The sequence below is a fragment of the Oncorhynchus kisutch genome, linkage group LG12, assembly GCF_002021735.2.
Source record: "Oncorhynchus kisutch isolate 150728-3 linkage group LG12, Okis_V2, whole genome shotgun sequence".
Classification (NCBI taxonomy): Eukaryota; Metazoa; Chordata; class Actinopteri; order Salmoniformes; family Salmonidae; genus Oncorhynchus; species Oncorhynchus kisutch.
In genome coordinates this window covers 58,400,827-58,416,661 of record NC_034185.2, presented here as the reverse complement: position 1 = coordinate 58,416,661, position 15,835 = coordinate 58,400,827, and the positions used below count along the sequence as shown (strand labels likewise).

Below are 15,835 nucleotides of genomic sequence, written 5' to 3'. Positions count from 1 at the left end.
TTGTTAAAGAAAGATTAGTCTGCAACGTCTACGGGGTTCAATTAAAAAGAAGGAAAAGAAGAAAATCTGTGACTTTTCAAACAGCCATTTGGGTGGAAGCCATTAATGAAAGCTAAATGCACCTGCCCTGTATGTAAATAGCTTTGTAGGACACTGATGGGGCCCGAAGTGCAGCTGTTAATTTAACTTCCTTTCAAGGCCCCATACTAAGAAGATACCGCTGGCTCTGGCTGTTGCTCCCATCCCGCTCTCTCTCCCTCTCCCCATCTCTCACCTCCCTCTCTTTCGCACACTCTTCTATCCCCTCTTCCTTCCCAACCCACTCGCTCTCTTCACCATCTCTCCCGTCTCCACCCCTCCCTTCTCCCTCTCCGCTCTCCCCTCCCTCTCCGCTCTCCCCTCCCTCCCTCCATCCCTGCTCTCTCCTCTCCCCTCTCTCTTCTCCTCCTCTAGGTGCCCGAGATGAATGGCTCTTTTCTTGTCCTCCTGGTTCCACCTCCAGGTTTTTCATTTTTCCTCTCCTCCCTGTGATTCATTTATATGTCATTGAATAGTCAAGTCTCACATCTAGACTATTGTTCCCTTTAATCAAAGACTATTACAAAAGGCTCTTGTTCAAAGGCAGGGTGTCTGTCTGTGTGTGTCTACAGATTAGATCTAACCTCGCCATCTATTTTCATAACATGACTTAATTTCAATTTATTTCAAAACACAAAACACGGTCTTCAACAGCACATTGAAGAGCACCTCTTGTCAGATACGCTCGAGTCAAAATAAAAGTGTCCACCGTGGCATAACATGCAAATTAAGTCACAGGAATTGATTTTCCCCCATTGAAAGAAAACATGCAACTCCATAAAAATTCCAACGAGGCACATAAGAAGCAAATCCAAGATAACCATGGAGAGGAGCATGAAATCCCATTTTAGGGAAATGACTGACAAATGACTGGATTCCGGGTCAGACATGAGATGGGGCTTGGCAGTTGGCCGTTCCTCGGTTAGCCAGGCGGAAAATTGAAAAATATAAGCTACAGTTAGCAAAGTCAAATATGAGACAAAAAAAGTATCCCTGGGTACTCCTTCCTTGCCCAGTCTAATCTCTCTTTCAAAGCAATTGATTTTACTTCAGTGGACTCTCTTCGTTCCAAAATATGCTAACTCTTATCGTAGTGTATGCTAGCAGATAAGCGTTGACTACTGGGCAAATTCGCTTGTGCAGTTCTAACTTAGTTTTCTTCAAACTTCTTTTCTCTTGGTTTCATTCTTTCTTTCTCTCTCTTTCTTTCTCTCCGTCTCCTCTTACACTCTTCTTTGTTGAGCTCTAAACCCAGTGTAACTAATTGGCTCTGACATGGTCCGTAATGACTCGGCACTCGACAGAGAAGCTTTGGGGAAAATCACCTCTCATTTCCTCAGGCATCACTCAAGTGGCCACACGCTGAACCCATGACAACCCCCCTCCATCTTACAGCATGGGAAGGGCAAACGTCGACAAGATACAAAACGCTGATCTCAGATCGGAGGACATTAAAGCGGCCATCTTGATTAACGACCCCAGGGCCAAGCTGTATTCCTAAAACGTCTCAGAGTGAGGGTGCTGATCTAGGATCAGTTTAGCATTTGACCTAATATTGAATACGATGAAATGGACGGGGGAGGGCCTGATCCTAGATCAGCACTTCTTACTATGAAACACTTTATGAATAGCTATGGGGGATGGTGGTTGGGACTGTTACTGTACTGTCACTGTTCTCAGTTCACCTACATCACTATATTACCCCAATCGGGGTGTTTGTCAGGCCTGTGACGGCCCCGCTCGATGAGAACATACTAATTAGACATGTCTTCTCCGTCAGAGAGAGAGAGACTCTACATCATGCACACAGCCACAACCCGCGATGTGCGCTAGGTAATTGAATCAAACAGACACAATTCAATCACAGTCTCTCGGCGTGTCAATAGGGACGACTCAGGGTTATTGCGAAGGGACCTGGAAGATCCAAAATGGCCACCGCACAGAGAGAGAAGCCGGTGAGTAAATACAAAAAGCCTGAGTCAGTCAACAGTCTCATCGGCATTAGGGCCTACGCCCCTCCAGTCAAATATAGCCGTCAGTGGCAAACAGAGCAGATCCCAATTGAGTCAAACCTCCCAGCTCAGCTGTCACTAACAGTACTGCGTAGCCTAGCCCTACTTGCAAAAATCAAATCCTGATGTCAGGACCAAATGAATCTGTCACTACCAATGCTGGCCCTGCTACATTCACCTGTCGTTAGCAGAACAAGCCTCACATGAAATCCAGTCAGAGACAGACTTACATCCATCCTTCTCTGTTAGTATCCTATACCTCTCCACCGTAAAGTGGGCCAATCCAAAATGGCACCCTATACCCAGGCCAAAAGTAGTGCACTGTACTATACATGGAATATGGTGTCTTTTTGGACAAAGACACCTTAACGCTTTATTTAACCAGGAGGGTTGCATTTGGGTACGAATCTATTTTCCAAGGCAGCCCTGTCTCTGCTGCATGGTATGTGTTGTATAATGAGGCTGTCTCACCTCTTCTTCTCTGCCTCATGTCTGCTCAGTAGTCGCTGCAGCCCTCCGCCCTTAAAGCCCTGGAAGTGGGCCGCTGGGGCCCCCACCGTGATCACGTCATAGAATGCATCTGGGGAGGCAAGAAGGTGTCCCGCCTGGGGTTAGCGGGAACTGTGTTGTACAGTACAATACACCAAGTAGAGAGGAAGGGATGGGAAAATGAAGAAGGGGGGGTCAAGAAGGAGGGGAGGGTTTGAGAAAAAGACAAACATGAGACTGATACTGTTTTTCCTCAGAAGGAAGGTGGAAAATTGTGATGCAGGACAATAGTCATACAAGGTTTTGTTTGGAATGTGTAAGGAGGTCTGACAGTAGTGTGGACTGAGGAGAGGTGGTGATGATGTGTGTGTGTGTGTGTGTGTGTGTGTGTGTGTGTGTGTGTGTGTGTGTGTGTGTGTGTGTGTGTGTGTGTGTGTGTGTGTGTGTGAATCCTCCAGTGTGGTGGTTTAGTGCGGTGGAGGTCAGCTAACGAACGGCCTCTGGGACGGCAGAGCAGCCAGCCGCCACAGAAAGTCCTGTTTCAAGTCCCGTCGACAGCAATTACTGACAGCGCTGCTCTGAATGCGAAGGGTAGTGGTTGGCACTCGCCCCACGCTTCCGTCTTAATGATCCCATGGTCGCCGACATGGCCCCCTTGTCCCCCACCTCTCCCTGCTCGGGCCCTGGGTTCTCAAACTTCCCAGCTCCCCTTAATTGGCTACTGCCTCACAACGTACAGCGACACAATGAAATACAATGGTGAGCCGACAACATCACTCACACGGGCCAATTTGCTCTAGCTGATTTCCTTGTGTGTGTCCCCTATGCCCCCCCCGTCTGCCCCCATAAATCGACTGGAGAACCACAGGGTGGGGGGGGGGGGGGGGGGCCTGTCTCTCTCTCCCTGGGAGGAGAAATTATTGCGGGCCGGTGAGATACATTTGAATAATTCATACTTAAACAGGACATGGGAATGGGTTAAGGGAGATAAAATGTCCCTTTTACATAGCCCAAATGGAGTTCATAACACTGTTTCCTTACTCTGCAATTATTGACAGGCTGAGGAATAAGGAGCTAATATCTTGCAATCAATATCTTAGCATTAAGTAGTTATTATTGAGTTAACCTTAGCTCAAAGACGCACAGTTAGAGACCAAGCATTTATGCTATGACTATTGTGAATAACATTTACCATTGGACATTTCACCACATAATAATCCAAGGAAAATTACTCCAAAAATGTGAGGACTGTGGTTCGTATCCATTTAAAAGTAATCACATTTATTACAGTTACGCAATAAGAATACAATTAGCAAATGATACATACCAGAAATCTTCACGATAAAAAGGATACAAAATATCCTTTTTAAAATAAGTCTTAACAGCATAGAATATTCACCACTACAGTACCAACGTATATCAGGTTAACTAATGACTCCATGATCTAAGTTAAAGCTCAACTTTTATTCTTCCAAGAGAGCCAATTCCCTGCATCTCCTATTGTCTAATTAACATCACTTTGATGGCCCAAAACAGTACAACAAAGACATGAAAACCCACACATTCTCGGATCTAATCACCACACCTCAACACCGTATGATAAGAGCACACCTGTGTTGCTCTTCTTTAAACTATCCGCCGTCCGGCGAACAGAACGACAGTTTCTCTGTAACAATAAATCCATACGCTTACGACTGAAACATGTCAACCTTCGTAGCTCTTCCTGAACTCTTGAAACAATCCAAACATGAATTTCGTCGATTCAAGTCCGTCTTTACACCTCTCCTGGCTTCAGTGACCCTAGGACATCTGTGGGAATGTCTCTTCCTCGAGATGGCCACAGATGTGATCGCCCCTAGATGGTCTGTCGTTCAAACAATGCCATAAATGGTGACTGAGTCATCATACTGTGCTCCCACGCTAGCTAGTCGCTAGTATCGTCACCTTCTCTCATTGTCTCGCTACATGATCAACAGTGGAACGCAAATCCAGATGCAAAAGCTATGCATGGTTTGGTTTGGTTTGGTTTGGTTTGGTTTGGTTTGGTTTGTTTGGGAGGAAAGAAAGACCAAACTAGAGGAAATATGACTATAATTCCTGACAAGCACAGAAAACTAGGTGACTAATAGAAAGGACGTTGATGTCATTTACATGGATGGACGCGTTTTTAACACATGCCTTCTTGGAACGTAAGGCAAAGTGAATCGTTTTTCACCCCAAAGGAAACAACTGCCCAAGGGAGTGACCAGACTAGACTATGTGGAAGCCATTTTATCAACAAACAAAGCACCAACATGTGTTTCAAGAGCTATTATGTCTTCTGAAACTTGGCAGCAGAAACCAAGCTGAACTGAACCAGGAAAGATCTCTTTCAACACATTCTCCCTCTTTCTCAGGGGTGGTAGACTTCTGACTAACCCTTCTTTTTGACCAGTCAGTCAGTGGTCATGGTTTTCGCTAACAGCTCCATTCCCTTTATTCTCCTTATTGTCCCTGATGTGCTGAGTAGTCGAGATCTGTGTCAAGGCTGTGTCTAGCCTTCAACTTTACAATCAATCAAATGGTGAGAGAACTCGAAACTGCGGAACATTCCCCAAGAGCTAGCGCGTTTGCAGTTACTGAGCACATCCCAGAGCTAGCGTGTAGAAGCGTGTCAGCGGCCATAATGCATTTTGACAAGTCTAGGGCTGAACTACAGAGAGATGAGTATTGGGGTTGGTTGTAGAGGGAGATGGAAGCTCTAAGCCAGGCTATTCTGTGTATTCCCTCTCAGGGCCAAACGCGTAGGGCTTCGTGAGACCATTGTCTGTCGGTCGGTCTGTCTGTCAGAGTTAATGTGCACCTGTCAGCACCCCAGATGCCTCTGATCCACACCTTGTGCGCTCTCCTGACAAGAGAAGAAGTAGAGCAAAGGACGTGAACTCTTGAACTGTAGCGGCTGTAGGTGACGTTCAAGACCACAGTGCTCATTCCCAGCAGCTGGAAAACCCCCATGAAGTTGTAATAGTCAGGGTTATATTCATTAGGGCACACCATAACCCTGAAAACTAAAATGTACATTTCTTATTGGACAAGTCCAGCTAGTCCTCCCCTGTTTTAATCCGTTTTTGGTGCCTAATGAATACAAGCCGTATGCTTTATAGGTCCATTTGGACACACACCTGTTTGTCGAGGACACGTCACCCTCATCCTCTGGGTGTGCAGGTTGATAGGGATGAACTCTAGATACCTCTGGGCCTTGCTGCAGCTCGGCTTGAACGACGGACCTGGAAAAAATAGCGAAGAAAAGATGTGTCAGTATTGGACACATTGCAAGTCATTAAGATGTTTATAACTGAAAGAGGCTTTCCACGTCAGATAGAAGGCCTCATAGTAGAGCCCAGTGACATCCTACACTCCCTCCCATCTGGTCTTGCAACGCTTAGTGGTCTCTCTCAAATCCACACTATTAGCTCAACTTTAAAGCGCCACTGCATCACGTAACTAAGAATACGCAGAAAGCACCAAATTCAGCTTCTTCATCTTCAGTGTCATAGATTACAAGATCATGTTATCAAACTCGTAGACCAAACACAGGAGCCTATCGGCTGCATGCCACCAATCCTTAAGGAGTCAGACCCTTGAGTACAAAACTGTTTCGTCTGGACTCAGGAGTGTATTCATTACGCCGATTCTGTTGCAAAACGTTCTTTAAACGGATGCAAACGGAACGAAACGGGGAAGGTTCTACCTGAATGTCCAATAGAAACCACTGTTTTGTTGCAAAATGTAACGGTTTGCAACTGTTTGGACGAATGATTACACCCCAGTGCATTACTAGCCTGAGCTCGTAGCTCCAGTTATGACCCTCACATGTCAGCACAGACAGAAATATATACCTTTTAAAAATACAGCTATTACAAACACCTATATCTTCTAATGTACAGGTTATGCATAGCTACTGTATAATCACTTTAAAGCCTGGATTTACCTTCCAATGCAAGATACTTAGAAATGTATATATCACAGATACCAGAGACTTCTCCGCATTTCAAAACCAGCTCAATTTCAGATCAGGCCTTCCAATGCATCCACTAATATACAGTGTAATCCTCTAAGCATAGGATTTGATCCTCTTTTGCACTACTTGCTTTGTACCAAACTTCCAATTAAAACTGTACCCCCCAAAAGATAAAGCACAGGCTTATGCTGAAGATGAAAAACACTATCTGACGCTCCACGCCGGTAGCGTAAATCTTAAATATGTAAATAGAGCTGGAAAACTTTCTTTGAAATAGGGCTAAGCTTTTAAGAACAGTCAAACAACGCAGGCTATCTGACATTCTGCGGTGTTTGCTGAAGGAGAGGGTATTTGTGTGAGTCAAGATAAAGGTAGGGAAAAAACAGGTACACACACACACACACGAGGGAAAATCGTATTCTCCTCAAACAAACATTTGAAGTTCTCTTCCAAATGACTTCCACATCAAAAATGTTTAATTGGGTTTTCTCTCGATTCAATCAGAACTCTGTGTTTCCAGCTTTGAGAAATTCCACGCAACTCAAACAATCAATCAGACATTCAAACATGGGGAAAAAAACATGTTGATGTGTCTGCATAAGGACTGGGTGCATATACCCTTGTCCTGTGTATTCCAATTGAGCAGAGAGGTCTATACATCCCATTTGTCAACATAATGTTGGAATCCCATTTTAGACAAATGTCCTTTCAGCCAAGACTATAATAAACTGTTCCAAGTAGATGTTTGTGGTGCTAATTCCAAATATATATCCACAGGGAAAAGCACACGCAGGATACCAAAGTTATATGCTCAGTAATATCATTTATTTAGATATCCTGCTCTTCCCTGTGGATATATATTTGACATCCCATTTCCCCATCCCACCCAGCGTTACGTTAGGAGGACCCAGTGAGCGTTCGCACGTGCAGGAGTCAGTGTGCTGCCGAGGACACCACACGTGTCCCCACTACCACCCATGAAACATTTAACTGCTCTTCCAGTTGGCTACACTTACAACATGCTAGCCTGATGCTAGCACATCTGGTCTCCAGCTGCTTACTTACAGATGTCCACACAGGCTCCAGATTATTGACTGTACATTTTTGTACAGGCCCTACACGGGATGCTAGCTAGGGTTCAAGTCTGTTTCATTCCTTTGCCATGTGTGATGGCCAAATACCCAAATTATATCCGGCTATTCGTTTAATATCTGTATCACCACCCTTCAAAAGCTCCTAGTTTGGCAGCCATCTTGATATTCTTGTTTCTGACATCACATATTCATCTGTAGCATTTAGCTAAACAAGCCCTATGAGCTCTCCCAGCTGTGCTAGATTGAAGGATCTCTTATGGCTAATGCTAAAGTCTGCCAATGGCCTTGTCATCACTTCAGCTCAGTGGGCTGCCACCAGTCACTCTGTCAACTGTGTGCACTGGGGCTAATCGAGCTAGCGACCGGTGCGGGTTAGATGAATTAGCCGTATCAAATTCCCATCTGTTTGCCCAGGTGGTCAGTCTGTGTGACAGGAGGGAGCCAGGATACTGACCCACACACAGCTGGCTGGCCAGAGTGGAGGGTGTTGGAGTGGAGGGACTCTCTCATTCTGATTTAACCCTGATCTTACCAGGTAAGTTGACTGTGAACACATTCTCATTTACAGCAACGACCTGGAGAATAGCTACAGGGGAGAGGAGGAGGGATGAATGAGCCAATTGGAAGCTGGGGATGATTATGTGGCCATGATGGTATGAGGGACAGATTGGGAATTTAGCCAGGACACCGGGGTTAACACCATGGGATCTTTAGTGATCACAGAGAGTCAGGACACCCGTTTAACATCCCATCCAAAAGACAGCACCTTACACAAGGCAATGTCCCCAATCACTGCCCTGGGGCATTGGGATATTTTTGGGGGGACCAAAGGAAAGAGTGCCTCTTACTGGCACTCCAACACCACTTCAAGCAGCATCTGGTCTCCCATCCAGGACCAACCCTGCTTAGCTTCAGAGGCAAGCCAGCAGTGGGATGCAGGGTCTCTCTCTCTCAGCCTGAAGACACATTATGGGATGCCTTTGGATCGCTAACTTCAGAAACGGTTGTTCAATCCACTAACGATTACAGACGGTGGCAGAAAGTACCTTCTCCTTCCTGTACCAATCCATCCATGAACATAGTCAATATTGTCTTTGATTAGGGCCATTTCAACCGTCTGGAGAGTTCAAAAACCTTTTCCAATGCAGTATCACACATCCTTCTAAATGAAAAAAAGCCAATATGTAGCAGTAGGAGCAGTTGCAGCATCCAACCAGGCCCGGTAGCTAGCTAGCAGCATAGACTTTAAAGAAGCTTAGCAGTGGGGGGGCTGGTGCTGAGGTAAGCAGAGGAAAGCAGAGGAAAGCCTCAGCGTTCACAGGCTCCTCAGGCCGCCTCAGGACACACTTGGCACAGCAAACAAGACTCTCAAATAACCACCGCCGGGACGGGAGGCCGGGGTTCAGATTGATGCTGGGATGGATTTGTGCATTTAAGATTTTTCCTATTCTCCTCCACTCCTCTTGTGCGGTGCAGACAGGGATACATTTTTTGGGGTGGCTCAGGGAATCCGAGGATTTCCTTTCATTCAAATAGCAGGCAACTTAGAGCTCCCACCGTGGAGGACCTGGAAACACACTGGTGGTGTCTGTAGACTGTCTACAATATACAGGACTACAGTGGCTCACACACTACTGCATCCCTCTGGCCCCTCTGTAACAATATAACAAGACTATTTAGTCTAGAAGGGGGACTTTGCTCACCATGATTGAAGAGCGAGTGACAGACGGGTCTTTACTGTCGCTGACCGAGGAAGGCCTGGTTAACGGGATTAACCAAGCTTCTAATTCGCCGACCGGCAAACAATAGGAGTGGGAGAGATGATGAATGAATGAATGGAGTTATTAGAGCATCTGAAGTATGCTGGGGTCATTCCAGCTTAATAAGTATGAATAAAAGGAAAACACCCGTTTTGTTTTTGAAACTGTGGAAGAGGATTTATTCACTCAACCCCCACCCCCTCCCCCCGACTACAGGAACAAATCCCCACAGACTACTGGCACACAACACAGTGAGTCCATCCTCCTCAAACCCCCACTGGCTATTGGTACACAACGCAGTGCGTCCATCCTCCTCAAACCCCCACAGACCACTGGCACACAACGCAGTGCGAATACCCTCCCCAAACCCCCACAGACTACTGGCACACAACGCAGTGCGAATACCCTCCCCAAACCCCCACAGACTACTGGCACACAACGCAGTGCGAATACCCTCCCCAAACCCCCACAGACTACTGGTACACAACATAGTGCGTCCATCCTCCTCAAACCCCCGACAGGATACTGGTACACAACGTAGTGCGTCCATCATCCTCAAACCCCCGACATGCTACTGGTACACAACGTAGTGCGTCCATCCTCCTCAAACCCCCCACAGGATACTGGTACACAACGTAGTGCGTCCATCCTCCTCAAACCCCCCACAGGCTACTGGTACACAACATAGTGCGTCCATCCTCCTCAAACCCCCGACAGGATACTGGTACACAACGTAGTGCGTCCATCATCCTCAAACCCCCCACAGACTACTGGTACACAACGCAGTGCGTCCATCCTCCTCAAACCCCCACAGACTACTGGTACACAACGTAGTGCGTTCATCCTCCTCAAACCCCCCCACAGGCGACTGGTACACAACGCAGTGCGTCCATCCTCCTCAAACCCCCACAGGCGACTGGTACACAACGCAGTGCGTCCATCATCCTCAAACCCCCCACAGACTACTGGTACACAACGCAGTGCGTCCATCCTCCTCAAACCCCCACAGACTACTGGTACACAACGCAGTGCGTCCATCCTCCCTCCTCCTCTTCAATCTCACTTTCCCTCTCCCCCACTTTCTCACCCTCTCACTTGTAACATTGCAACTAGCCACCACATACACACCTCTTTCTCTCTCCATCTTTCTTACATCTCTCTATCCTCCCACTCCCCACCTTTCCTTTAATCACATTAGGTATCAATACTTAACCTGCTTGCTGCCTTCTCTGCCCGGCTCGTTTAGCGTTGTCACTGCGCCGACTTAATGCATTGCTGAATTATAGGCTGGGCCCCCTCCTCTGCTGCACGGTGTCCAACGGCTAGCAGCTATCTTGATCATCACACAATGCAGAATCTGGCCATGTAGGGAGAGCTGTCATGAAGCATCTCAACCCACGCCGCTTTGCCCTCTACTTACTCTATGGTGTGTGTGTGTGTGTGCAGGATGGAGCGACCATCGTCGCTCATCAGAGGGTCCAGGGAAAAAACACCTTGACAAATATCTCATTACGGAATGAGAGGTGTGGGAGGAAAAATCTATCACTCCATCAGGATTCTGGTCCGCTGGGACCCAAGGAAGCTGGGATAGAGGGTCGATAGAGGGATAGAGTGAGAGAAAGAGAGAAAGAGCTGTTATGGCTCGTGCTGTGACCCATCAAGCATCGTGTTGTGGAAGTCTATTGAATTTGGTTGAGGACAGAAAAATATAATTTGATAGTGCCAAATAATATCTGTCATTGTGTGTGTGTGTGTGTGTGTGTGTGTGTGTGTGTGTGTGTGTGTGTGTGTGTGTGGTGATTCAGCCAAACAGTTAAGTGTCTAAGTTTTGTTCTGCATCTTGTCAGTATGAATCAGCAGGATAAGCGTGTAAACCCTATCAATATCAGATGAAGCCCCACCCCACACACGCACGGAGTAGCACTCAATCAGCTTCCCCTTGTCAACAAAATGATTATCACGTAATTCTTCATTATCTCCCAATTTTGTTGCTATGGAAACTAACCCAGCAGAAGTTAGAAACACGGGAGAGTGTGTTTTCTGCTCTCCAGGAAGAAGGGAAGTGGTAAAGAAGAAACAAAGGTGACTCGAGGCGGCCATCGGTCCCCAAGGCCTCAGTCCTCACCCAGTGTCATTTTTTTTTACCCAGGATTAAATTCCGGATCTAATCGACATGTATCAATTATTCAAACATTAGTCAGATGAGTTCAACTCCATATGTGACATTGACTGTCTGTATGATAATGTAAAATATGTAATTCTGTTTCATATAGGGCTGGGAGGTTGGTTTTCCTGGCTACGTTACCTGGCCACATTATAGGCTATTAGGCCCAGAGTTTTTCTTACTCAGGTCTTGTTTCTCGTTCAAGGCAGCAGCTACTCTCCCTGGGTTTTATTATCGATCCCCATTAGGTCCTGCCAAGGCAACAGCTACTCTCCCTGGGGTTTATTATCGATCCCCATTAGGTCCTTCCAAGTCAGCAGCTGCTCTTCCTGGGGTTTATAATCGCTCCCCATTAGGTCCTGCCAAGGCAGCAGCTGCTCTTCCTGGGATGTATTATCGATCCACATTAGGTCCTGCCAAGGCAGCAGCTACTCTCCCTGGGGTTTATTATTGATCCACATTAGGTCCTGCCAAGGCAGCAGCTACTCTCCCTGGGGTTTATTATCGATCCACATTAGGTCCTGCCAAGGCAGCAGCTACTCTCCCTGGGGTTTATTATCGATCCACATTAGGTCCTGCCAAGGCAACAGCTACTCTCCCTGGGGTTTATTATCGATCCACATTAGGTACTGCCAAGGCAACAGCTACTCTCCCTGGGGTTTATTATCGATCCCTATTAGGTCCTGCCAAGGCAGCAGCTACTCTCCCTGGGGTTTATTATCGATCCACATTAGGTCCTGCCAAGGCAGCAGCTACTCTCCCTGGGGTTTATTATCGATCCCCATTAGGTCCTGCCGAGGCAGCAGCTACTCTCCCTGGGGTTTATTATCGATCCACATTAGGTCCTGCCGAGGCAGCAGCTACTCTCCCTGGGGTTTATTATCAATCCACATTAGGTCCTGCCAAGGCAACAGCTACTCTCCCTGGGGTTTATTATCGATCCACATTAGGTCCTGCCAAGGCAACAGCTACTCTCCCTGGGGTTTATTATCGATCCACATTAGGTCCTGCCAAGGCAGCAGTTACTCTCCCTGGGGTTTATTATCGATCCCCATTAGGTCCTGCCAAGGCAGCAGTTACTCTCCCTGGGGTTTATTATCGATCCCCATTAGGTCCTGCCAAGGCAGCAGCTACTCTCCATGGGGTTTATTATCGATCCCCATTAGGTCCTTCCAAGTCAGCAGCTGCTCTCCCTGGGGTTTATTATCGATCCCCATTAGGTCCTTCCAAGTCAGCTGCTACTCTCCATGGGGTTTATTATCGATCCACATTAGGTCCTGCCAAGGCAGCAGCTACTCTCCCTGGGGTTTATTATCGATCCCCATTAGGTCCTGCCAAGGCAGCAGTTACTCTCCCTGGGGTTTATTATCGATCCCCATTAGGTCCTGCCAAGGCAGCAGCTACTCTCCATGGGGTTTATTATCGATCCCCATTAGGTCCTTCCAAGTCAGCAGCTGCTCTCCCTGGGGTTTATTATCGATCCCCATTAGGTCCTTCCAAGTCAGCTGCTACTCTCCATGGGGTTTATTATCGATCCACATTAGGTCCTGCCAAGGCAGCAGCTACTCTCCCTGGGGTTTATTATCGATCCCCATTAGGTCCTGCCAAGGCAGCAGCTACTCTCCCTGGGGTTTATTATCGATCCACATTAGGTCCTGCCAAGGCAGCAGCTACTCTCCCTGGGGTTTATTATCGATCCACATTAGGTCCTGCCAAGGCAGCAGCTACTCTCCCTGGGGTTTATTATCGATCCACATTAGGTCCTGCCAAGGCAGCAGCTACTCTCCCTGGGGTTTATTATCGATCCACATTAGGTCCTGCCAAGGCAGCAGTTACTCTCCCTGGGGTTTATTATCGATCCCCATTAGGTCCTGCCAAGGCAGAAGCTACTCTCCCTGGGGTTTATTATCGATCCACATTAGGTCCTGCCAAGGCAGCAGCTACTCTCCCTGGGGTTTATTATCGATCCACATTAGGTCCTGCCAAGGCAGCAGCTACTCTCCCTGGGGTTTATTATCGATCCACATTAGGTCCTGCCAAGGCAGCAGTTACTGTTCCTGGGGTTTATTATCGATCCCCATTAGGTCCTGCCAAGGCAGCAGCTACTCTCCCTGGGGTTTATTATCGATCCACATTAGGTCCTGCCAAGGCAGCAGCTACTCTCCCTGGGGTTTATTATCGATCCACATTAGGTCCTGCCAAGGCAGCAGTTACTGTTCCTGGGGTTTATTATCGATCCCCATTAGGTCCTGCCAAGGCAGCAGCTACTCTCCCTGGGGTTTATTATCGATCCACATTAGGTCCTGCCAAGGCAGCAGCTACTCTCCCTGGGGTTTATTATCGATCCCCATTAGGTCCTGCCGAGGCAGCAGCTACTCTCCCTGGGGTTTATTATCGATCCACATTAGGTCCTGCCGAGGCAGCAGCTACTCTCCCTGGGGTTTATTATCAATCCACATTAGGTCCTGCCAAGGCAGCAGCTACTCTCCCTGGGGTTTATTATCAATCCACATTAGGTCCTGCCAAGGCAACAGCTACTCTCCCTGGGGTTTATTATCGATCCACATTAGGTCCTGCCAAGGCAACAGCTACTCTCCCTGGGGTTTATTATCGATCCACATTAGGTCCTGCCAAGGCAGCAGTTACTCTCCCTGGGGTTTATTATCGATCCCCATTAGGTCCTGCCAAGGCAGCAGTTACTCTCCCTGGGGTTTATTATCGATCCACATTAGGTCCTGCCAAGGCAGCAGCTACTCTCCATGGGGTTTATTATCGATCCCCATTAGGTCCTTCCAAGTCAGCAGCTGCTCTCCCTGGGGTTTATTATCGATCCCCATTAGGTCCTTCCAAGTCAGCTGCTACTCTCCATGGGGTTTATTATCGATCCACATCAGGTCCTGCCAAGGCAGCAGCTACTCTCCCTGGGGTTTATTATCGATCCCCATTAGGTCCTGCCAAGGCAGCAGTTACTCTCCCTGGGGTTTATTATCGATCCCCATTAGGTCCTGCCAAGGCAGCAGCTACTCTCCATGGGGTTTATTATCGATCCCCATTAGGTACTTCCAAGTCAGCAGCTGCTCTCCCTGGGGTTTATTATCGATCCCCATTAGGTCCTTCCAAGTCAGCTGCTACTCTCCATGGGGTTTATTATCGATCCACATTAGGTCCTGCCAAGGCAGCAGCTACTCTCCCTGGGGTTTATTATCGATCCCCATTAGGTCCTGCCAAGGCAGCAGCTACTCTCCCTGGGGTTTATTATCGATCCACATTAGGTCCTGCCAAGGCAGCAGCTACTCTCCCTGGGGTTTATTATCGATCCCCATTAGGTCCTGCCAAGGCAGCAGTTACTCTCCCTGGGGTTTATTATCGATCCCCATTAGGTCCTGCCAAGGCAGCAGCTACTCTCCATGGGGTTTATTATCGATCCCCATTAGGTCCTTCCAAGTCAGCAGCTGCTCTCCCTGGGGTTTATTATCGATCCCCATTAGGTCCTTCCAAGTCAGCTGCTACTCTCCATGGGGTTTATTATCGATCCACATTAGGTCCTGCCAAGGCAGCAGCTACTCTCCCTGGGGTTTATTATCGATCCCCATTAGGTCCTGCCAAGGCAGCAGCTACTCTCCCTGGGGTTTATTATCGATCCACATTAGGTCCTGCCAAGGCAGCAGCTACTCTCCCTGGGGTTTATTATCGATCCACATTAGGTCCTGCCAAGGCAGCAGTTACTCTCCCTGGGGTTTATTATCGATCCCCATTAGGTCCTGCCAAGGCAGCAGCTACTCTCCCTGGGGTTTATTATCGATCCACATTAGGTCCTGCCAAGGCAGCAGCTACTCTCCCTGGGGTTTATTATCGATCCACGTTAGGTCCTGCCAAGGCAGCAGCTACTCTCCCTGGGGTTTATTATCGATCCACATTAGGTCCTGCCAAGGCAGCAGTTACTGTTCCTGGGGTTTATTATCGATCCCCATTAGGTCCTGCCAAGGCAGCAGCTACTCTCCCTGGGGTTTATTATCGATCCACATTAGGTCCTGCCAAGGCAGCAGCTACTCTCCCTGGGGTTTATTATCGATCCCCATTAGGTCCTGCCAAGGCAGCAGTTACTCTCCCTGGGGTTTATTATCGATCCCCATTAGGTCCTGCCAAGGCAGCAGCTACTCTCCATGGGATTTATTATCGATCCCCATTAGGTCCTTCCAAGTCAGCAGCTGCTCTCCCTGGGGTTTATTATCGATCCC

General features: G+C 47.7%; 1 protein-coding gene across 11 annotated transcripts in view; it reads right to left on the bottom strand.

The window, feature by feature from the left end:
* LOC109882601 (type II inositol 3,4-bisphosphate 4-phosphatase) overlaps window positions 1-15,835 on the bottom strand; it is a 208,558-nt gene that overhangs the window by 45,935 nt on the left and 146,788 nt on the right. For all 11 annotated transcript variants that reach the window (XR_004212011.1, XR_004212012.1, XM_031837926.1 and 8 more), the window contains 2 exons: window positions 5,741-5,845; window positions 2,562-2,670 (listed from right to left, as the gene is read on the bottom strand). Coding sequence is in view for 9 of the 11 variants with exons in the window: in XM_031837926.1 (XP_031693786.1) it covers window positions 2,562-2,670; window positions 5,741-5,845 (214 nt within the window). In the remaining 2 variants the exon portion in view is untranslated. The remainder of the gene's footprint in view (window positions 1-2,561; window positions 2,671-5,740; window positions 5,846-15,835) is intronic.